The 22,530-nt window shown below is 40.3% G+C and overlaps 1 protein-coding gene across 1 annotated transcript in view; it reads left to right on the top strand.

Annotated features, from left to right (window-relative positions):
* The window catches only part of WDR49 (WD repeat domain 49), a 137,101-nt gene that overhangs the window by 75,936 nt on the left and 38,635 nt on the right, over window positions 1–22,530 (top strand). The window contains exons 13-14 of the mRNA XM_087933396.1: window positions 5,728–5,853; window positions 21,904–22,091. Coding sequence (XP_087789522.1) covers window positions 5,728–5,853; window positions 21,904–22,091 — 314 coding nt within the window. The remainder of the gene's footprint in view (window positions 1–5,727; window positions 5,854–21,903; window positions 22,092–22,530) is intronic.

The following is a 22,530-nucleotide window of genomic DNA, read 5'->3' as shown; positions in this document are numbered from 1 at the left end:
ACTTATTTTGGATACAAAAGAATAATTATTGATCTCCTTTTCTTGGTCACCTGCTAAAATCTCTCCATTTGGATTAAGCAATGAATTTAAAGATAATGCTGCCTTTATCTTCCTCCATAGCTTTTTTTAAAAATACTTCCTAATGGATTTTGCTAGTCCTAGCTGATTATCCGGCTTTTGCCTTCCATACTTCGTTCTTCATTTCTGACCTGAAGCTTTGTTGACTTCTTTGGTTTTTAGGCCATCCTTCTATTTCCAATAAGCATCCAGTTTCATCTTTCTGAAATAGTTTTATTTCTCACTGGTATTCTTAGACCTTTTTATGCTTATAATTTCCTTTTTAAGGAGTCTCAGCCAGCTGTGCCACCTTTTCAATTAAAGTTTTTCTTCTCATGGCATCTCCTTTACTCCCTCTCTCAGTTTAATAAAATTAGTTAATAAAATTCATGGTTCAACTAGAAGTCAGTTAATAAAATCCATGGTTTCAAGTTTGATAGGTTTTGACTTTTTTGTTGTGTTATTAAAAGTCTGTTATAACAATATGTGATCAATGCACCCCCAAAGTTTCTATTATTTTAATATCTTCAGTTAATTGTTCCTGTTACTAAGGATCAAATCCAAGCTAGCAGATCCCCTAGTATGTACTTCAGCCTTAAGAAAGGCAAAATGATTGCCAATTCAAGTAAAAATAATACTTAATACCTTGTGTTTTGCAACATTCATTGTCTAAAAACAGATGTCCAGGTATGTGAAATCTCCCATTGTAACTGTTTGATGTTTTTCTGACATTTCAGTTATCTGCTTTAATAAATGGTTTTGTGCCTGTAGGAAAGTCCTTGTAGGGGAATAGCAGGCAGAGCTGCAGGGTTAAGTTAAGTGCATCATCAGCTTAGAGTCATTGTGTTCCCACAAGCAATCCTAGTCCAACCCTTCTGAATTCTATTAACTCCTGTCTGGGACCAATTTAGTGTTGGACTTGAGTTGACCAGATTCTTAGCATTGTCTTGAAAAAGCTATACTGCAATCTTACAAAAGGTCCTGATTCTTTGCACCCAATTATTAATCTGGTCAACTCAAGTTCAACACTAAATTGGAACCACATAAGGGTAAATGAAATTCAGGAAGGCTTGGACATGGAGTACTTATGGGAATGCAACAACTCTGATGATATGCTTAACTCCTCCCCCTAGCTCTGCTTACTCTTTTTCCTATACTCTTAGCAAGATACCCTTTCTGTTAGCTTGACATTTTATCTTAGCCATTCAATTATTATTATTATTAATATCAGTCCAATGGACCTCTGTACATGCATGTTCTTTCCTGTTATATAACACAACACCCCCTCCTCTCTTGCTGTATTATATAGGTGACATTACTCTGTGGAACTGCTTACAAAATGATTCCTTCAAATTTATTAATTTTATTTATTTACAAGACTTTAATGGCCAATTATCTCACTCAAGGTGACTCACAACAATCCATAAAAAGCATAGTTAAAAACAAAAAGTACCCTTCTCCCACACGCCAAACCAACTGCTGTCATAGTTCAACTCCTACCATAACTCAATGCTTGGGGAAAGTGCCAGCTCTTCACAGCCTTCCAGAAAGCTAAAAGAATAGGGATTCCTTGGGTCTTAGGTAGGAAACTGTTTCAAAGAACTGAGGCACCCATCAAGAAGGCAGACTTCCAAAATCCCATCAAATGATGACATAACACACAGTGGTGGTATTCTACCAGTTCGGCCCAGTTCAGCCAAACTGGTAGCTCTGAGGATCATCTGTGAGCAAACCAGTTCACTTGATGATCAGCTGCTGGGCCCTCCAACCCACTTCGGCTCTATACTGACTTTTATTTCCTGTTTTTGAAGCTCAGCTGCTTTGCGTAGCACAGCAGATTGCTGTGTGTCAGCTGTTGAAGACACAGGGAGAGTTCAGGATTGCAGAAGAAGGGCAATATCAAACCCTCTGCACATGCACAAAGCACACACAAAGCGCACCCACCAAGCCACACCCACAGAACCGGTGTTAAAAAAAAGTTGAAGCCCACCACTGATAACCCACCCATACTCTCTAACCTAATAGGAGGGATGGATTCCCTCAGGGAGAAACAACCCAACAAATAACATTCTATTTAATTTTACATTTATAAAGATACAGTAGGAACTCTGTCGGCCTTTAAATTATAATTTTCAGCTTTCCTCCTTTTACAGAAAGCAAAAGTAGCTGAATATACTTTTCCCTTAAAAAAAATCAGCAGCTTAGCTTAAGGAACCAATTAAGACACTACTTTATTTCAACAGTATAAGCATATTTACTTGTGCTGATATCCTTGTAGATTGGGAGCCAAAAGCCCACATAAATTGTTCTTACACCCAGAAAGATTTGGGGATTTCATTTCTCTTCCAGCATTCTTACTCCATTCCCATGTTGCCCGTCCACATCCTTTGAAACTGAACAGGCTCAGAGATCAGCTCTCCGTGGATCACAAAGCTATAGTGTTTGAAAGCTGAAAAAATGAATAGAAAATCCCTCTAAAAGCACCAAAGTTCTCATATATATTAAAAAATAAGCTGTTTGGATGTTGGGCATGGCTAAATACAGAAATGTAATATTTTAAGGAGCCACAGTCTTTACCCAACTAGATCGAAATGTAGTCAAAGCAAGACAGCACTTGCTGTCCAAGTGAGGTAAAAAGCCAACAGGTAAGATTGTATAATTTTAGAGCCAGTTTTAAAGTTTTATAGACCTAATTAGACTGCTTTTCAAAAGTCCCCAATGTTTCTTTTCTTTTTTAAAAAAATATTTTTTTTCTTTTTAATATAATCATTCCATCTTTGGTAGAACAGTGTGTTGTCTGGGTACAAATATCTGTGTTAAACAATAATCAAAATTGCAACATCCTTCATTAAGGTATAGTAAAGGTTCCCCTCGCATATAGAAGCTAGTTGTTTCCGGCTCTAGGGGGCATTGCTCATCTCCATTACAAAGCCGAAGAGACAGCACTGTCCAAAGACATCTCCGTGGTCATTAGGCTGACATGACTAAACACCGAAGGTGCGTGGGATACAAAAAACCAAAGTGGTCCCTGTTTTTCTACTTGCATTTTTACATGCTTTTGAACTGCTAGGTTGGCAGAAACTGGGACAAGTAATGGGAGCTCACTCCATTATGTGGTGCTAGGGATTCAAACCACCAAACTGCCAACTATTCTGAGCGACAAGCTCAGCGTCTTAGCCACTGAGCCACCGCATCCCCTACATCCTTCATTACATTAATATTAATTCTGCAATATTTAACATAGTAATGTTCCAAATATTAATTCTACAATGTTAACATGTCCCCAATGTTTCTATTTAGCACAAAACAGACTTTATTATGAGTTTTCCCCCCTCTGGATATTGCTGTGTGGACATAATATTCAATCATTTTATTATATCAAATCTGGATGAAGATGGAAACACGTCTATTGTATATAATATTGAAATCTGATTTCTGAGTCTACTTTTTCTCATTTTCACTTTTGCTTCCCTAGCCCAGGGAATAGCCCAGTCATGAGATAATTAGAAGCGTTCTTTTTTGTTTTGCTTTATGAAAATTGTTAGTATAATATGATATATGAAGCTAAACTATAGATTCATATGTCAATTTCATTGTGCAAAATCTAGTTACTTTCATAACTATTTAATAATATTGGCATATTCCTATCAAACTATAGACAGGGTTAACATAGCCAATTGAATTTGGATAGAGCTAGAGGGTAGCAAAGAGATACCAAAAACTGTAAATCTCTGTTTCTATATAGCAGTAATTCAGATTGTTTGCAGTCTTAAACAGATAGTCTTAATTTTGAATGACATGACAAGTTGATTTTATTTATTTCAAACATATATAGAGCAACCTATCTTGTCCCAAACTCTGGGTGGTTCACAACCAAGAGATAAGACAACATCTATTTACAATACATATATTACATTCAAAACCATTACAACCTAAAGATCTAGTCCATAACAAGTACATTTCGCAATCTCACCCTGGCCAGGGCCTTTGGGAAAAAAACAGATGTTCAGAGTATTTTGGAAAGTTCAAAGGGCAGGGGACTGCCAGCTTTCGATGTTCCAAATGGCAGAGGCTGCCATGGAAAAGGCACACTTCCTAAGTCCCAGATGAGGACAGTATTTAAAAGAGGGGACTAAGAATTTACATACTGTGATGACCCGGAGTGTGACACAAACATAACACAATCCAAAATGTAAATAAATGTCCTTTAATGCCTCCAACTTTGCCCCACTATTCAATAATTCTCAGTTGGAGATAAAGTACTCAAAAATAGTCTTCAAAAGAAAGCAATACAGTCTGAATTTAATGAGCAGATAGAGGTGAAATAAAAAAAAACCAAACAAACTACAATGACAAAATTTCCACAATGGACCAGAATAAGTAATTACCAAATTCAAGGAGATAACATGGCACAGTCTGTTGGAAGGATGCCCAACCAAGATAACTTCAGCCCAAAATAACACACACTTTGCTTCTACACTGTGTTGTAATTGTCTCTCTTATATACTAGTCTCCCTAGCTGCAACCAATGAGGAGGATCATGGCAGCTTCCTCTCTTGTAAACCAAGTTGTTGCCTTCTCCGTTCCTCCCTGCATGTCCTAGGATGCAGAGGGGATGGGCCTGGTGCTTCCTCTGACTTCCCAGCCGGCCTCTGCCCTTCCCCAGCCTCCTCTACAACCTCCACTCCCTGTCAGCTGTTCTCTCCCTCAGAGTCCAACTTTATCAAGGGCATACTCAACTAAATCTGATCAGACAAGCAGATATTCTTAGGGAAAGCTGGTTGGACAAATAACCTGATCTTGTTTCATAGAGGGCTTTAAATATAATAACCAGCACCTTGAATTGCACTTGGATGGAAACTGGGAGACAATTCAGATTATGCAGGAGAGGTATAAAGTGGGTGAATCTAAGGGGATCCATCATTGTGCACACCCTGCATTCTGGACCCATTGTAACTTTTGGGTGTTTTCCAAGACTTCATGTAGAGGACATTGCAATAATCCAAATAGGAAATGACCAAGGTAAGAGTGATCATGAGCAAGGCTTTCTAGTCCAGGAAGGCACATAATTGATTCATGAATCTGTGCAAAAACCCACACTGGCCACAGCAAGACTCACAAGTCGTGACTCCAAATTGCATACCAGCTGTTTGTATTCAATGTCTATATGCATTCAGTGATACATACACACTGCATTTTGCATGCTAAATCTTAAAACCAGATTACCCTAACACAATTTTGTGTCCTAACAAATGGCCAATTTATCCTAAATGCCAAGGCTTGATTCCCACAACAAACCATCCAATCCCATTTTTCCAGCTCTAGTATATTATGTGAACCTGGTATAATTGGGTAACTTAGTATAATTTTTGTGATCTCAAGAATTCAGTTCCTATGTCATCTTTTAGAAATATTTTAAGTGTCTAGCAAGGCTAGTTGGTTTAGAATTATAGACAGGAAATATTCCAACTCTGTAAACTGCTTAGAGCGGGCTATAAAGCACTGTGAAGTGTTATATAAATCTAAATGCTATTGCTATTACATATATTAAATTGGGAACAGAGATACATCTTTTGTATTTGGGATCATGGTTATTGTTGGCACCGTGAAATCTGGCTTCCTCTAAACTTCATATGCACTAATTGAGTTTTTTTATTTTATTCCCCACAGGTTCTCAAATGCTACAGAACAAATCATCTGACAAATATATGAGGTCTGCGGCTAATCCTGAAGCTGAAAACTGCAATGCTATAACTAGACTTGTCTTCTTGGAGAGTAGGAATATCTCAGCCACAGGTGAACTATAAATCCTTTCTGATAGCAATAGCAGTAGCACTTAGACTTATATACTGCTTCACAGTGCTTTATAGCCCCCTCCAAGTGGTTTACAGAGTCAGCCTATTGCCCCCAACAATCTGGGTCCTCATTTTACCAACCTCAGAAGGATGAGTCAACCTGATGCAGGCAGTCCCCAATTTAACAACAATTTGTTTAGCAACCTTTTGAAGTTACAATGACACTGAAGTGACTTATGACTGGTCCTTGCATTTTAAGCCATTGCAGCATCCTGATGGCTGTATGTTCAAAATTTGGGTACTTGGCACTGGCATGTATTTATGATGGTTGCAGCCTCTTGGGGACATATGATTGACATATGCAACCTTCCCATCTGGCTTCCAGCAAAGTCAATTGTAGGGTGATTTACTGTACACTTTAGTTGTACAGTGATTTATTTAAAGACCATGGTAAAAAATAAATAAAAATAAAACCTTGCTTAGTGATGGAAAATTTGGTCCCGATTGTGATAATCAGGCAAGGACCACCTATAAACACCTCCATTTTTCTGGAACCTATATCATACAAATAGCACTTACATTTATATACTGCTTTATAGTGCTTTACAGCCCTCTCTAAGTGGTTTACAGAGTCAGCATATTTTCTCCCAACAATCTGGATCCTCATTTTACCCACTTCGGAAAGATGGAAGGATGAGTCAACCTTGAGCCTGCTGAGATTTGATCTGCCAAATTGCAGGCAATAAAGCTTCTTGGAGTAAGGCGACACAATGCCTAACTGAAATTTTAAAAAGAGGGCAGATTGGTGAGGACAGCAAAGGTTTCAGTGAGATGAATAAAGGATTTTGATGATGAAACAGTTGCCTTTCAGCAACTTTTGATGATGAAACAGTTGCCTATCTGAACTTTTTTCTTCAGCTCTGATTTATGATTCAGGCCTTGTGAATTTATACAATGAAGTTGTAATACTTTTATTTTCTTTGCATATAAATTTTATTGAATTTACAATTAAAAAAATAACATAACAACATTACATAAGAAACAGAGAGAGAAAAAGAAGAAAGAAAGAAGAGAAAGAGAGAAAAAAAAAAAAACGCTCGGTCTTGCGACCGAAAAAGGAGAAAAAGGAGTATAAAAGAGAGAAAAAAACAAAAACAAAAAAACAACAACAAAGAAATGGAAGAAAAAAGAAAATACGTTAAAACCAGACAAATATTCTTTTTGACAGTCTACAAGATCCAATTCTCCAATTCTTCTCTTACTTTAAATATACACATCTTATCGCTATTTATGGATATTTATGCTTATTTATGCTCATTGAACAGTTTATCTCTGATATAACCAATTATACCATGCATTCCAATTATTATCAAATGCTGAAGACTCTTTATTTTTAAGAGCTATGGTTAAATTGTCCATTTCTGCGCAGTCACATATTTTCTGAATGACCAATTGATCTGTAGGTAAACGGGATGATTTCCAGCACTGAGCAAATGCTAATCTGGCCGCAGTTAGAATATGAATTATTATATATTTTGTCTTTTTAGGAAAATGTTTATCAGAAATCCCTAGTAGGAAGAACTCTGGTTTATATTCAATTTGATCTTTGGTTATCTCCTCCAGCCATTTTCTAATTTTTTGCCAGTATTTCTGGGCTTCTTTACAGGTCCACCACATATGAAAGTAGGTTCCCCTATGTTTTTACATTTCCAACATTTTGGACTAGAGTTTGGGTTCATTTTCGCTAACCTCGAAGGGGGTAAGTGCCATCTATATAACATTTTATACATATTTTCTTTGTACGCCGCAGATTTTGTAATCTTAATGATTCTATTCCAGATCTTTTCCCATTCTGTTAATGTAATGCTTCTTCCAATATTCCTACTCCACATTATCATGTTCCCTTTCACTATCTCTTGCTCTAATTCTACCTCCAATAAATATTTATAAAATTTAGAGATATTCTTTTTATTTGATCCTAATAAGATTTTATCTAAGTGTTGTAATTTGCTATAGATTCCAAACTCTTTGATATCTTGTTTGTATCTACTATGGATTTGTATATATAACCACTGATCAATTTTAAATCCCTGTTCCTGTAAGTCCTGTCGAGTTCTTAGCTTCCCTAAAGGATCTAATAAATCTTTATATTTAGTCGTTTTTGTTATATCCAAATTGTTTGGATGAACCATTGCCTCCATTGTTGAAAGCCAAATCGGAATTTTTAAATAATGTTTTTTACATATTTTTTTCCAATTAGTTAATAGTGAATCTCTAATAAGATGTCTATGAAAGTACGCCTGTTTAGTTTTCCCCACATCCCATAGAAATGCGTGCCATCCTCTCTGAAGGTCGTGCCCTTCCAAGGCTAGAGTTCTTTTATTCCGTAAATTGACCCAGTCTTTTAACCATAGTAAGTTGGCTGCCCAATAATATAATTCCCAGTTTGGAAGCGCTAGCCCACCTCTACTTTTTGCATCTTGTAAGGCCTTAATACTGATTCTAGCTTTTTTCCCTTGCCAAATAAATTTAAGAGTTACCTTATTTATATCATCAAAAAAATTTTTTGATAATTTTATTGGGATTGTCTGGAATAAGTAAAGGAGTTTTGGTAAAATGTTCATTTTGATTGTGGCAATCCTGCCCAGTAAAGAAAGCTGCAACTTATTCCAAGATTCTAGATCTTTCTTAATTTGCTGTAACAGTTTATCATAATTATTCTCTTTGAGTGATTTACTATGTGGTGTTAACCATATGCCTAAATATTTGACCTTTTTGTTGCCTGTATCCCCATGGTTTTTTCTAATTCTTTCCTCTGGTTCTCTGTTAGATTTTTAGTCAGTAATTTCGTCTTATTTCTGTTGATCTTTAATCCTGCTACTGAACCATATTGTTCTAGTTCTTTTATTAGATTATGTCCTTTTTCCATGGGATCCTCTAGGAAGAAAACCATATCGTCTGCAAACGCCTGTAATTTATATTCCTCTGCCTTGACCCTAACCCCTTGGATTTCAGGATTTTGTCTTATCCGCGTTAACAATGATTCTAAAGCAAATATAAATAAGAGGGGTGAGAGAGGGCAACCCTGTCTAACGCCCTTTTCAATGCTTAGTGGGCCTGTTTGTTCACCATTAATTAGTATATTGGCTTGTTGGGTATTGTAAATTGTTGTGATAATATTCTCGAATTTAGTGCCCAGATTCATGTTATAGATTTTTTGTATTAAAAAGTGCCAATGTAAGTTATCGAATGCTTTCTCCGCATCTAGAAACAAGAGTGTAAATTGTTTCTCTGGATGAGCTTCATAATATTCTAAGACGTCAATAACGGTTCTTAAATTGTTTTTAATTTGGCGGAATGGAAGGAAACCATTTTGGTCTTCATGAATGTATAAATTTAAAACTTGTTTTACTCTATTCGCAATAATTGAGGTAAATAATTTATAATCGGCGTTTAAAAGTGAGATTGGTCTATAATTGTTGATATATCTGGCATCCACATCCTCCTTCGGAATTAACGCAATCAACGCCTCCCTCCATGAGTCTGGCATTTTGGCAGCCGAAAGTACTTCGTTAAACACTTCCAGCATCAGAGGCCCTACTAAATCTATTGTGGCTTTATACAATTCTACTGGAATCCCATCTGGACCAGGGGATTTATTATTACATTGATTTTCCATTGCAGATTTTAACTCAGACCATGTAATATCCTTATTTAGTAATTCTTTGTCTCCTTCCCCTATTGTTTTATCATTCGTATTCTCCAGATAAGTTCTTATTTTATCCTCATTGATTTCTTCTTTTTTATATAATCTTTGGAAATAGTTTAATATAATATCCTTTTTCTTCTCAATCTCATGTTGTGGGATGCCTTTCTCGTCTATTAATTGGTGTATCAATCTCTTTTCTTTTTCTTTTTAAGTTTATAAGATAGCCATCTTCCTGGTTTATTGGCGTGTTCAAAATAATTTTGTTTGGACCTTCTCAAGCTAACTTCTATTTTATCTTGTTCAATTAAATTCAGCTTATGTTTGGCTAGTATTAACTGATTTTGTAGTCCTTGAGTCTTAGGGGTTTTTTGTAATTGTGTTTCTAAGTCTTGGATTTGTTGTTGTAACGCGTTTTGTTGGGCATAAATTCTCTTGTTTCTCATAGCATTATAGGAAATTGTTGTGCCTCTTATAAATGCTTTCATAGTATCCCAAATGTTCTGTTTTGAAGTTGTTTCATTATTATTATCTTTTAGAAAATAGTTTAGCTCCTCTTTCAGTTTATTAATATACTCTTCTTCGTTTACAATTTGGTTATTTAGTGTCCATCTTTTTTTTATTCGTCTCCTATCCCTCCAAATTAGCTGTATTGGGTTATGATCAGCCCATTCATTCGGTAGAATTTTGATTTCTTTTATTTCATTAGCCAAGTCCAAATCCATCCAAGCCATATCTATTCTGGTCCAAGTCTTATGTGGGTTAGAATAATATGTAAATTGTTTTCCTTCAAGATTCCGTTCCCTCCATAGATCTTTTAAATTTAACTCTCTCAACATTTCCTTACATGCCGCAGAAAGTTCCCTTTTCCCCTTCTTGTTTTTCCCCATATTACTATGGTCTTTCTGGTAGTCTGCAATGGAGTTAAAATCGCCAATCAAGCAAATGTTTCTTTTTTCAAAGCCTACTATTTTTTGGTGAAGGTGTTTAAAAAATTTCCCCTGGTCATCATTTGGGGCATAGATTGCTACAAGTAAAATGTGATGTGGTTTATCCAAACTTGTATAACCAGAGTTCTTCCTTCAGGATCCGACCAGATTAATTCTGCCTTTACATCTTGTTTTACATAAATTGCAATTCCTTTTTCTTGTGTTGGTCGGCCGGTGCTGTAAAAGTTTACCTAATTTTGGACAAATTAGATGTCTTTCGTCATTCTTCAAATATGTGTCTCTTGAAGACATATTATATCTGCGTTATGTTGAATAAGTTTTGAGAATATCCTTTTTCTTTTTAATAATGAATTTAATCCGTTTATATTGATGGAGAGCAACTTCTTCCCTCCACCATTTATCTACTTCTGCTTAGATTTTTGCCTAGTAATGATTCGGTTCTCTTGTTGTTGTTGTTGTGGAATTTGCTCTTCTCTCCCATGTTGTGGATTATCACTTCCTGAAATTGGAGAAAGTCGTTCCTTTTGGGTTCTGTGATAATATCGGACCTCCTGTGGTCTTATTTTAGGTTCTTCTTTGGTGGGTTGACTATTCTTATCTGTGAGCTGTTGATGAAAAACTTGGGCCTGTTCTATCGATTCTATTTTGATTTTCCTCTCTTTCCATGTAATTAACATCCCTTCCGGGATTAACCATTTAAAATGGATTCCTTCTTTATTTAAATCATTAGCTAAAAATTTATAATCTTGTCTTATCATCCTCACTCTCTTTGGAATTTGTTTTAAAATCCTAATTTCTCTGCCTTTATATGATATTGTTTCCTCCCTAGACATTTTCAAAATTAAATCCCTCAGACATCTCCTAGAGAAGCGGATATGAATTTCTCTTGGACAGTTGTTACGCCTGGCGTAGCTTGTGCTAACCCTATATACCTCATCAAACTCTTTAATTAGATCATCTTTTTCCTTTCCTAGCCATTCAGCCAATATTTCTGCCATCAAATGTTCCAATTCTTCATTTTTGGCTTCCGCCACATTCTGGAATCTTAAATACGCCATTGCTTTGTCCATCTCGAGGTGGATCAGAGAGTCTTCCGTTCTCTAAGTACATTTTTAAATTCCTCATCCATCCTTTCAAAGTTAGTCTCCATGCGTGTTGTTCTACTCTCTATATCTTTTATTTTCACTTCGTTTCTCTCCATGGCCTGCTGTAGAGACCCTATCTTACCCTCCACCTTCGCTATATCCGCTTTCATTTCAGCCTTCAGTTTCCCCATCTCATCTTTCAATTCGCTTATATCTGCTCTAGTTTCCTTGTGATTTTTAATCATCATTTCTTGCATTTTAGATATAGCTTCCTGCAAGGCTAATATGGAAGTTTGTATATTAATATTGGGGACATTGGGCTGCTTTTCCCCTATTAAAGACTCCTCGATAGTTTTTGAGATGTTGGTGGGGTGGCTGTCAACGTAGTCGATAGGGTCGGGATAGCCTTCTTTCCTGTTTTTAAGGCCATAGTTGTTGTGGATGTCATCTCTCTAAGTATTTGTTTTTGTTGATGCACAATTTTAAATATATTATCCCAAATCACCATTCAGTATTTGGGTCCTGTACTTGAAAGACTATTCACGTATTTCAATTTTATATCTCACTCCACAGTCTTTTCCCTATATCATAAATAGAGATCTGCAACAATATTCTAGTCAATGTAATAAGAAAATTGGTCAACAATAGTACATCAATTAACACTTTAAGGAATTAATCTTAAATGTCGTAAGTAGTCTAAATAATTTATAAATAGATTATATCAACAAAGTTTATCCCTTTTTACTATTAATACTTACAACAGTAAACTCTTAACTCTTTGATAATAGTGTATCCTCCTCTTCCCCCCAGTAAGTAAAATTATGTAAAGTATTTAGGAGATACAATAGGGAGGCAAGGGGCAAGATAATAAGAGAAGGGGTAGAAGAGAGATTACCACAGCTTCAGAAAATCAACAAACAAACAACAACAAGGAAGTCATCTTAAAGAGAAAATAGTGCCAACTTAGTAAACTTAAGTAGTACCACGTAATAAAGAGAGCAAATTGGGTGAGCTAAAGTTCCATCTTCCAGCTAGAGGTTTCTTTTCAGCCTTCCAATCAGCAAATGGTGAAATGTGCTGACTAATCTGCAGTCCCAAAACCGTCTTTCCCAGCATTCTGTTCGCCTCTGGCTTCTTCCTCTTGCTGCTGCTTCTTTCTTTGCTTTCCAACTTTTAAATCCACATACAAATCTTCCAAAGTCCAATATAATGCTCAATTTATCTTCTCCCCAATATTAAGTAGATGTAATAGTCATGTTGTGCTCAGACCAGTTCCGGATCTCCAATCTCCAGGTTTTAGCAATCTCCGTCTTTCCCCAAAGCTTCCCCCTCACAGGATAAAGTTTTCCCAATTGCTTTTCTGGCCGCTCTCCGCCCGACTTCCAAGAGGTGCTTATCACAACCAGGAGAGAAGAATTTATGCTATCATTCTTCTGTCATTCTACTCCCTTCAGACTTCAAAGAATCCAAGATATAAACCGTTTCTCTGTTCCTGTTACTCGATCTCGCAGGCTGTCACTGCTTTGCTTATTCACTCAAGTGGCAGACTGGATTGGAAGCCGCCATAAAATGACAGCTTACTCTTTAGCGCCGAGCTCGGGAGCTTCCCTCTTCACTGTCGGGGAGTTGCCTTCCCCCCTCTGCAGCTCGAGGATCTCCACGTTGACACGAACCTCTCCGGGGTTCATGTATCCCTGGGGGATCGCTCCTGACGCCAGAAAAGGTGTTCGAAGCCTGCACCAGACTTCTTCACCTCCGTTCTCCTGTCCTGCCACTCTGCCGACCAACCTATTGTCTAATACTTTTATTTTCAATCATCTCCCTCACAGTTCCTCTACTTTTCATCCCCCCAAATAAGTAAAAAATATCAAAACCTCCTTACTTTGTCCTACATCTGCCCAAACATGATAAATCCATTCATTTCGATAATTAATGAAATTCACTCCCTTCCCCCATTTCTGAATTACTCTTCTCCCCAAATTAATGTCATCACTTACCAAAATATATAAATATTTCTAAGCAGGTCGCTCGTTTGCTTTCTTTTTAGTTGAATTGTATTTGATATTGAAGGTACATTCTGAATGAGCAATTCTGTGATGAAAGACTGGTTACCTAGAGAGTGTCTAAGTAAATAAATATTGATTTATGCCTCTGTAAGTTGGAATAGCATTGCAAGATGATGATGGAATTTCGGTCCAGTTGAGAGCTTTGCTGCAACTAATCTTCAGAAAATAAAGTAATTTCTCAGCCACTTTTTTCCAGATGTTGCTTGAATGAAAATATCATTGTTTCCCTCTAAGGTAAATTAGAATCTTTTTGCAGATTTATGTCCAATGATTTGAGAAATCTGTTACTTTGAGGATTATTTAGGATTCTTTGTGCCCATAAAGTACATAAAACTGACAAGAGGAACTTTACTTTGCCAAAGTAAAAACCATTTGTATGAAGATTTACAATGCCGTGTACAAGTTTTGCAAATATAAAATAAAAAAAAGTCTTGGAAATAGGTTTCTAAGACTTAATTTCTTATTGTGATAGCTTCTTTCAGTGTGAGAATGCTAAGGATTACTGCATATTTCACTGTTGGTGGAAAGCTGCAGTATGAAAACAAAGACTTAAAGCTGCACAACACTCATCTAGCAAGCTTCACTTGCAGTAAAAATGGCTCAAGATGAAAAAAGAATGACTGTATTTAGAAAGTTAAACCAAATGCAAAATTCTATTTTACTGTTCTCAGAAAGAACATGTAAAAGAAGACTTCAAGATTAAGGCTTTAATCTTATAAATAATTACACAAAATAGAATAGAGTACAGTACATTCCTGGGACAAAACCCCATGAATATGTTCTCTCTCTCTCTCTCTCTCTCTCTCTCTCTCTCTCTCTCACACACACACACACACACACACACACACACACACCACAGGTGTAGAGAGCCTTTATTAAGGCTTCTAAGCCTAGATTGGTATTACCCAGCAATTCCCTGCCTGCACCAGCAGGGTCCACTAGGCAAAAGCAAGTTTGTTTGTTTGTTTATTATTTATTTATTTGTCAACCACTTACAAGATAATAGGTATAAGTATAAACATAGTTATGAATACATGAAATGGATACATATAAGAAAAATAAAAGAAACAATAGGACAGGGACGGTAGGCACGTTGGTGCCCTTATGCACGCCCCCTACAGACCTCTTAGGAAAGGGTTGAGATCAACAGTAGACAGTCTAAGGTTAAAGTTTTTGGGGTTTGGGGAAGAAACCACAGAGTCAGGTAGAGTATTCCAGACATTGACCACTCTGTTGCTGAAGTCATATTTCCTGCAATCAAGTTTGGTGCAGTTTACCTTGAGTTTGTATCTATTGTTTGCTCTTGTGTTGTTATTGTTGAAGCTGAAGTATTCATTAATAGGTAGGACATTGCAATGTATGATTTTATATACCATACTTACATCGGGCCGAAGGCAGCTTAGTTCTAGGTTTTCTAGGTTTAGAATTTCAAGTTACAACAGTACTGAAAAAAGTGATTATGATTTTTTTAATAATTATGATTTCTAAAGATCACATCATCAAAATTGACCACTAGGCAACTGGCATGTATTTATGCTGGTTGCAGTGTACCAGGGTTATGTGGTTACTTTTTGCAATCTTCTGACGAGCAAAATAAATGGGAAAGCCAGATTTATTTAGTAACTGTGTTACTTAACAATTCTAGTGTGGCAAGAAAGGTCATAAAATGGGTCAAAACTGACAACCACTGCCTGCTCAGTAAGGATTTTTTTTTGGCTCAGTTGTGGTTATAAGTTGAGGATTATCTGTATATTATAGTTGGCTAGATGAATTGTCCTTTTAAGTTAGGGGTTGCCAATCTTTTGGACCTCAGGGACCACCAAATTCATAATTTTAGATCCCATGGACCACTAACCAGTTCTGTGGGCATGGCCTAATTTGTGGGTGTGGCTTGGTGGTCATGTGACTGGCTGGGCATGGCTTGTATGTAAATATTATAAATATTTATATAAATATTGAACTTTTTATTTAAAAAAGAGCAACTTTACTCAAAATCAGGCAAAGCAGGCAGATTGAGTTGCTCACAGAATTACAGATTCATTCAGAGATCTATCTATCTGCCATTGGCTAGTTCAGTCTGTCACATAAAATTTGCTTGCAAGCAGACTCATAAAATTTTCTAGCAAGCAAGCTCACAAAATTAACTCATAATACACCATGCATGTAAATATTGAATTTTTTTATAAAAAAGAGCAACTTTTACCCAAAATCAGGCAAAGCAAGCAGATTGAGTTTCTCACAGAATCATTCAGTGTGGTCTTTCTATCTATCTGCCATCGGCTAGCTCAGTCTCTCAAATTTGCTTGCCCTGGGTCTGCACTGAATTTGCTTGTAAGCAAACCTTCAGTCCTAAGGGAGGTTTGGCTGTGCTGAGCTGAAGATCTAAAGACTAGCTAGAAAGCAAAAAATCCAACCATTTCCTGCTTCCTAGCTAATCTAAATCTCCCGGCACAGCGGAAGTGATGATGGTTGGAAAAAGGAAGAATAGCAATTAAGCAGGCAAGTTTACCCAGTAAGGAGTGAGTGGGCGGGGAGGGTTCCTGGGGGCCATGTCGGCACTGCAGCCTTGTGTTTCTGCACAGCCTAGATTAATTGTTTTGTGGGGGTGCTCTGGGGGTGAGATTTCTCTGTGGCCCACCGCTGCTTTAAGGACCAAGATATCTTGAAATCGAAACAGCTATGTATGAACGTTTGAGGGCTAAGAGTCATTCTTAATATTATGCATGGCTGAGGCCTCTATAGTAAAAGATGAGAGTGCAAAAGGAACGATGCCAGGGTTTTCAGGCAATCTTCCTTTAGCGTTGAAGAGAGCTTGTGGAGAGTTTTTGTTTTTAAAATCTTGTGAAATCTAAAAATGTTGAGTGTTACCTGTTATAACTCGGAAGAAAGGGGAGGCCACACCAGAGCATCTCAATAACACGCTTTATTCAGGGAATAAAGGGGGCTGTCGCGTCTGCATGCTAACAAGCGGACCTTCCAGCGAACAGCGACTGGCTCGACCTAGCACTTCGACCTTGAAGTTGACCTTATTCATGATGGGAGCCAGCCAATGGGGGCTGCAAATGCCCCCGCAGGATGAACGGACCTGATAGGGAACTTGTGTCAGTCCCGGGGACATAACACCCTTTCCCCCCAGATACAAACACGAATAGTCCTTTAAGTAAGTGGGTGGCTTGTGCGAGCGCCCTGACCGGCGCAATTCTGGCAAGACACAAAGTGGCATAGAGTTCTGGGAGTCAGGAACTGGCCTTGCCGGACAACAGGATCGATCTGGGGTCCGGTCTGGAGTCTGGGAGTGGTCACAGTCCTCGGGTTGGATTGTTAAATTGTCATTGTCACGCAACCCGGTGGTGTTGTTGGTCGGAACGGCTGACGACTCTGTAGGACGGTCCCGGTCTACCGTCCGTTCCCTCGACTCAGCTGGTGGAGACTGGTCACTCTGGAGGTCCCAGCTAGGATTCGAGTGCGGCGATTGGAGAGTCACTGGAGTCCCTGGGTCAGCGTTGGCATGTTCGCCCTGGAGACTTCTTATCTGGTCCAGATGCCTCCGCCAGATACGCCCGTCCTCCAACTGGATGCGGTATGACCTAGGACCGGTGATGGCCATGATCTTCCTGGGTACCCACAGTGGATCGCCTGTGTAGTTCCTGACAAACACTAGGTCCTGTAATACAAAACTCCTGACCCTAGTGTTAGAACCAATTGGTGTGTCAGGGCAATAGTGGGGATGCAGTCTATCTAGCACTGTCCTTAGGCGTCTGCCCATCAGTAACTCGGCTGGAGACTTGTTTGTGACAGTACATGGGGTCGAGTGTTGGCTTAAAAGAAAGCGAGAGAGTCTGGAGTGCCAGTCGTCTTGAGTGAATCTTGCCAACGCCTCTTTTGCTGACCTAACGGCTCTCTCCGCCAACCCATTGCTAGCGGGATGAAAAGGGGCCGTTAGGATATGCTGGATGCCCAGGTTGGTGACATACCGGCTGAATTCTGTGGACGTAAATTGGGGGCCATTGTCTGAGACTATGGTGTCAGGCAGACCGTGTGTAACAAATAAGCGGGTCAGAGCCTGGGCAATTGCTCGGGTGGTGGTTGTGAGTAGGAGGGCCACATCGATCCATTTGGAGAACGAATCCATGACCACCAAGAAGGTCTTGCCGTGGAAGGGCCCGGCCAAGTCAATGTGCAACCGTGACCACGGTGCGTTGGCACTTTCCCATTTGGTTGGGGTGGTGATTGGTGGTGCTGGCCTGGATTCTTGACAGGGGCAGCAGGAGCTTACCCATTTCGTGATCTCGTCGTCCATGCCCGGCCACCAGACGTAACTCCGAGCCAACGCTTTCATCCGGACGATGCCAGGGTGCCCCTCATGTAACGCCTTCAGGACGGGTGTGCGCAGCGGTTTTGGAATGACAACTCTGGTCCCCCACAACAGGCAGCCCTGTAAACTGGAAAGTTCTTGCTGGCGGGTTTTAAACGGTGAGAATTCAGTTGAGAGATTACTGCCCGGCCACCCCCTCCGTACCCAGTCCAGAACCTGGGCGATAAGTTTGTCTTTTTTGGAGTGGAGAGCGATGTCGCCAGCGGTGACTGGGATGTTGAACTCACTGGCATCGAAGATGGCATGGACCGGGTCCGGGTCCTCCACGGTTGCTGGCAACGGGCAGCGGCTGAGGGCGTCGGTGTGGCTAAGGTTTTTTCCTGGGCGGTGAACCAGTTTGTACGAGTAAGCCGCCAGGAATAAGGTCCACCTAGTCATCCTGGGAGACAAGACTTGCAGTGTTTGTTTTTCTCCTGAGAGGAGCCCCAACAGTGGTTTGTGATCTGTGACAAGTTCGAAGGAATTCATGGAATTTTTTGACCGCAGCAACGGCGGCTAGGGCCTCTTTGTCAATTTGGCTATAATTACACTCGGTTGTTGAAAAGGTTCTAGAAAAGAATGCGATTGGAGCTTCGGAGCCGTTGGGAAGTCTGTGGCTTAAGACAGCCCCAATCCCGAAAGGTGAGGCATCTGCAGCTAAGACTAGAGGAAGGCGCTGGTCGAATTGTATTAGGACAGCGTCCGAAGTGAGTAGCGATTTGACTGCCTTAAAGGCGTATTCCTCTTTGGGTCCCCAATGCCATGGAGTGTTTTTGTCTAGAAGTCTATGCAACGGTTCAGCTACTGACGCTTTGTGGGGTAGGAACGACGCATAGAAGTTTAGCAAACCCAGGAAAGCTTGTAATTCTGACTTGGAAGAAGGAGTGGGTGCCTCGTGAATGGCTTTGACTTTAGACTCCACCGGGTGGATGCCAGAGGCGTCTATTTTATACCCAAGAAAGTCCACCTGCTTAGTGGCGATGGCACATTTCTCCCTTTTTAGTTTGAGGCCATGCTGCCTGAACCTATCCAATACTGCTCTGACTCTGAGGAAAAGTTGGGGTCTGTCCCTGGCTGAAACCAAAATGTCATCAAAGTACGGAACTACGCCAGGGAGGCCTTGCAGTATCCGTTCCATTAATGACTGGAAGATACCTGGGGTGATGCTAACGCCAAATTGGAGGTGCTTGCATCGAAATGCCCCTCTGTGGGTGACAATAGTTTGTAATTCGGCTGTTTGGTTATCCACAGGAAATTGCTGATAAGCCTGTGACATATCCAATTTGGCGAATATGGTTCCCGGCTCAAATGTGTGTAGTAAGTGTTGGATTACTGGGACTGGGTACGCGCTAGTCTGTAGATAGCGGTTAATTGTGGTCTTATAGTCAGAACACATTCTTATACTGCCATCTTTTTTTAGGGGTGTGACAATTGGGGTCTCCCATTTAGCAAAATCCGTGGGCTCGATCACCCCTTGTTTGAGCAATTTGTCCAGTTCTGCATCCAGCTTAGAGCGCAGAGCAAATGGTACTCTACGCGGTTTTAAATGGACGGGAACTGCTTGGGGGTCCACCGAAAAGGAAATGGGCGTACCGTTATAACAACCCAATTCATTGCTGAACACATCAGCATAGTCTGAAAATAGTGAGTCGATATCGGAAGGTGAGACAGCATGTACTCCCGTTAAGCTAAGGCCGAGATAGGGGAACCAATCCAACCCCAAAAGGCTAGGGAGGGCACCATCTACCACCACTAAAGGCAGATGGCCTTTAAAGGATTTGAATCTAACGAGGAACTTGCCTGTTCCGAGTACTGGAATATTCTTCCCTTGATAATCCCTCAAAGTGAGACGACTCTTCTGGAGTTGCTTCCTGGACAGGCTGGGTCGTATTTTCTTAAGTGTGCTCCATGAGATGATCGAGAGCGCTGACCTGGTATCGACTTCCATAAGGCAGGGTTTACCTTCTAAATGAATAGAGAGTGTAATTTTATTAGGTGTCAAAAAAGTGTGGTTAGCTTGGTAGCACGTATAACAATTTTCTACTTGCCTGGGTGGCCCCGGCGGGGAGTAAGAGGACGATGACTTTTGTGGAGCCGCGTGTGTTGCCTGGCAGGCCCTGGCGATGTGGCCTTTCTTGTCGCAATTGTTGCAGGTGGCGTTCCTGAACCTGCAAGTCGTTCTGGCATGGGACCCCCCACAGGAGAGGCACAACAGGATGTGTTTAGGTGCGTTGCCGTTTTTAGGCCTAGCTCCTACCTGTGGCTGCTTGAAGGGTTTGAGGCGATGAACTTCTAAGTGTTCGGTGGGGTCTTCTTCGCTCACTGCTTCCTCGGAATGAACAGTGACCGGATTGGGTTTGGCTGTGCTTCCTTGTATTTCAGCGGCCGACTGGGTTGCTAGTTCTGTGGCCAAGGCTTCTTCGATCGCCTGGGTGAGGTTGAGATCTTTTCTGGCCAGTAAACGCCTCTGTAACCTTACATCTCTGACTCCACAGACGAGTTGATCAAGAAGCATGTCGTCTAGGTAATTTTTAAATTCGCAGTGGAGAGCTGCGGTTCTCAGGGCGGCCATATACTGATTGATAGATTCCCCATCTGCTTGCTTCCTCATACGAAAGGCAAAACGTCTCGCTATCTGCGATGGCTTTGGGGAATAATGGTTGGAGAGTGTCTCCAACAGCTCGGACCAAGGGACGCTCTTTAATTCTCTTGGGGCGAATAGCGCTGTGGCGGTATCAAATATTGCGGCCCCGCAGTAACTCAGGAAGTACGATTTCTTCCTGTTCTCTGTAGCATCGGCCAGACCGATGGCATCAATGTAGTGATTGAAGCGGTTTCTGTAAGAGTCCCACTTGTCTTCATCTGGCTTAAATGGTGGAAACGCCGGATTTGAATTCATATTGGGTGTTCAGTCTGTTGATAGACTGACCAATCTCACTGGGAATACAAGGCCCTGATAAGTGTGGCAGCTGCAGCTCGCAGTGCTGCTTCAGCTCTTAGAGGATCTCTCTGGGTTACACGCTCTATGTGGCTATGGCTGTAGCGCCGTAACTGACTTCAGTTTGAATTTCGCGCCCTTACAAGGGCGTAGGTGGCTATAGCTGTAGCGTCGTGCTGACAGCTATTCAAATTGCGCGCCTAATGTGTTCTGGCGGCTGTGAGCGCAGCGCCGAAGCTTCGCTAACAACAGAATCCGAACAGCAGCGGTTGAATTCTGTGCTCAAATGCTGGGTGGCTGAGGTTCTCAGTGCCCTACTTTCTCACGTAGCTTTTTTAAACTGAGCGGCTACACGCTCCACTTTCACTTCCGCAATCTACGACTGACCGAGCTCTCAACGGCGCGGCTACGGTTCAGCGTTTTGGTGTGTGTTTTCAGCTCTTTTGATATTTGCTGCTGGTTGGCCAGATCCCATCCTCGTCGCCAATGTTATAACTCGGAAGAAAGGGGAGGCCACACCAGAGCATCTCAATAACACGCTTTATTCAGGGAATAAAGGGGGCTGTCGCGTCTGCATGCTAACAAGCAGACCTTCCAGCGAACAGCGACTGGCTCGACCTAGCAGCCGGCTTTTATAGCCGGCTGTCGAAGGGAGCCAGCCAATGGGGGCTGCAAACGCCCCCGCAGGATGAACGGACCTGATAGGGAACTTGTGTCAGTCCCGGGGACATAACATTACCCATTTTAGAGTACCAGGAAATTATTTTATCAGTCTACAGTAATTGTCCTCCAAGATTGTTTGAGAAGTGCAAAAGAGAGGTCCAAAAGCAGCATGCAGCCCAATGGTCTTAGGTTATTCAAATAATCTATTTTTTATGGATGCATTTGAATCAAGCGTCATAGTGTGAGATTAGACCCATCGTCTTTATGCCTCCTTGTCTTCCTATTTTAGGTGGAGCCAACCTTGTGTCTTGTGGAGGCGCCGGTTGGGTCTGGTTTTGGAATACACAAAGAAGCAAGCTACTGGCAGAATTTGAAGCTCACAGTGGAGTAGGGTCTATTATTATGACAACTGAAAAACGAAACCAGTACCTCATCACAGCCGATCTGGTTGGATGGCTAAAAATATGGGACATAGAGGTAAGAGAAAGGATTTCTGTATTGACTTGATGGGAGTAAAATAAACAAACACGTACACATCACTGATGGGATTCAATTTTTTTTACTACTGGTTCTGTGGGCGTTGCTCAGTGGGCATGGCAGGGGGAGGGTCCTGTAAAATCTCCAGTCAGAGGTGGTATTTGCCGGTTCTTACTCAAAATTTCCACTACCGGTTCTCCAGAACTGGTCAGAACCTGTTGAATACCACCTCTGATACACATATAGATACACATAATGTGGAACATATAATTTTAAGATCAATTCTACAAAATGTAATACAATTTCCCAGGATTTTAAAACAAATCTTAATGGCATATAAATTTCTATTTATTTCAGTTCTTGATCATGGCATTTGAACTTAGATGTCTCTGACCAAAATCCCAGTACTGATCTTTACATCAGCCTTCCCTTATCTGAT

The sequence above is a fragment of the Pseudonaja textilis genome, chromosome 4, assembly GCF_049901715.1.
Source record: "Pseudonaja textilis isolate UNSWEBS1 chromosome 4, rPseTex1.2, whole genome shotgun sequence".
NCBI classification, from domain to species: Eukaryota; Metazoa; Chordata; class Lepidosauria; order Squamata; family Elapidae; genus Pseudonaja; species Pseudonaja textilis.
The sequence above is the reverse complement of the archived record's forward strand: the minus strand, read 5'-3'. Positions and strand labels throughout refer to the sequence as shown.